The following is a 1,853-nucleotide window of genomic DNA, read 5'->3' on the forward strand; positions in this document are numbered from 1 at the left end:
GGGGGGCTCTGGGAATGCACCATGGACTAACTGTTCAGTTGTACAAAAATACCCACCAACAGGCCAAGATGGGAGGTGTGGAACAAGACCCAAACCAGGGTCCTTTAACGGAATCTTTGGTGGAGAGATACATGGTTTTCTACATATTAATATTTCTGAAATTGAGATGCATTTTGCAATTCAGGTCAAAGTAGACTTGTCAGCTGCAAAGCTGTTATTAAATTGATGGTGGGTTTCAGAACAGAAGATCTGAGAACTGAGGAAACACCGTATTGAACAGACTGGCTGATAACGAGGCTGCGGTGGGGGATGTGTGAGAGAGGTCTAGTCTTGTCAACGGCTTCAGGAGAGGGACTCCGGCCCCACCACAGCAGGGAGGTAAGGGCTTCTCCCTCTTGCTTGCTTCAGAGCTACCTTCAATAATTTTTGCTTCCCTAGTTTTCGTCTGAACTTCTGAAACCAAGTAAACAAATAAATGAGTACTGCCAACCTTAAGTGTCTTCAGGGGATTGGTCTCAGGACCCCCGTGGATGCTAAAAAGCAGCAGATGCTCAGGTCTCTTCCATAAAGTGGCACAGTATGTACACAAAACCCACACACACTGTCCCATGTGCTTTAAATCACCTCTAGATGACTTATAATACCTAAAACAATGTAAACGCTATGTATATAGTTGTTAACACTGTATTTTTATATGTATTACTTCATATTGTTGCATTATTTTTTTCAAGTCAAAAGTGTTTTATTGTCATTTACATATTTCATAGAAAAAGGAACGTAGCAAATGGCTCAGGGTTGTATGAAACAAAAAATCCAGGTTTGTACCCAACTTGCTTCATCTACATCTGGGGGCAGTGCTGTCCCCACATCAGGCACAGCAGCTGCATTTCTCCGACGCCCCTTTGCAGATGCAGCCCTGGGCACAGTTGGCACAGCCCCCAGGGCAGCAGGAGCAGCTTTTCTTGCAGGAGGTGCATTTGCACTCTTTGCATTTGCAGGAGCCAGCACAGGTGCAGGAGCCACCAGTGGTGCTGGAACCGTGGGGTCCATTTCGAGCCAAGGAGACACTGGAGTTCCCACGGGAGAGGCAAAGAGGCAGTCAGGCAGCTGGACGGTGTCATATGGTTGCATTATTCTTCTTCTTATTATTTATTTCTTGAATACTTTTGATCTGAGGTTTGTGGAATCCGTGTATGTGGAACCCTTGGACGTGGAAGGCCAAATGTCATGACAAATTGTGGTACCTGTGGTGTGTGACTCCAGGGCCACTTCAATTAATAAACTACATTAGTAAACAGCTTTAGGTCTTTTCAAACTGCCATAGGAACCTCCTTTGAGGGTTCAACTTTGTTACTGGAAAAGACTAATAAGATAGAATTTAAAGTCCACGTAATTTTTAAGCAATTTTTTTTCCTGGCATTCACATGTTCATGATTCTAAGTAATGTGTGCACCCTGACTTCTTCTGATTCATCCATTTTAACTACTAACTTCACATGATGGTCAAGGAGCCATCCCTCAGCCCTCCCTCAGCAGCCCTTCAATAGAATTATATTACAAATTGTAGGATTAAATAACATATAGCGTTTACATTATCCTGCCTACGTACATATTACTCCCAACTGAGCACTGTAGGGTACTGTGACCATGCCTCTGTCCTTACTGCCCCCTGGCCCTGTGTTAATGATTGCTTTTCTTTTCTTTTTCCTTAGTTTTCTTTCTCACACCTTTTAATAACCTCCTGGTACAACTTCCCACAAGGAACATCCTCCAGCTTCCTCATGAAGTCATCCATCTGGGCCACTATTTTCTTGCAGACGTCCCTGCTGGAGCCCGCCACTCTCCTTCTCCGTC

At 44.3% G+C, this 1,853-nt stretch overlaps 1 protein-coding gene across 1 annotated transcript; it reads right to left on the reverse strand.

Moving 5' to 3' along the window:
- Nucleotides 1–796: 796 nt before the first annotated feature.
- Nucleotides 797–1,099, reverse strand: LOC117099445 (metallothionein-1E-like; the record flags this gene model as incomplete). The annotated part of the gene is made up of 1 exon (XM_033238790.1): nucleotides 797–1,099. A coding segment is annotated over one exon (231 nt), but the record flags the coding sequence as incomplete, so codon positions are not given.
- Between the last annotated feature and the right edge of the window lie 754 nt (nucleotides 1,100–1,853).

The sequence above is a fragment of the Trachypithecus francoisi genome, unplaced genomic scaffold (assembly GCF_009764315.1).
Source record: "Trachypithecus francoisi isolate TF-2019V2 unplaced genomic scaffold, Tfra_2.0 Lachesis_group16, whole genome shotgun sequence".
Lineage (NCBI taxonomy): Eukaryota > Metazoa > Chordata > Mammalia > Primates > Cercopithecidae > Trachypithecus > Trachypithecus francoisi.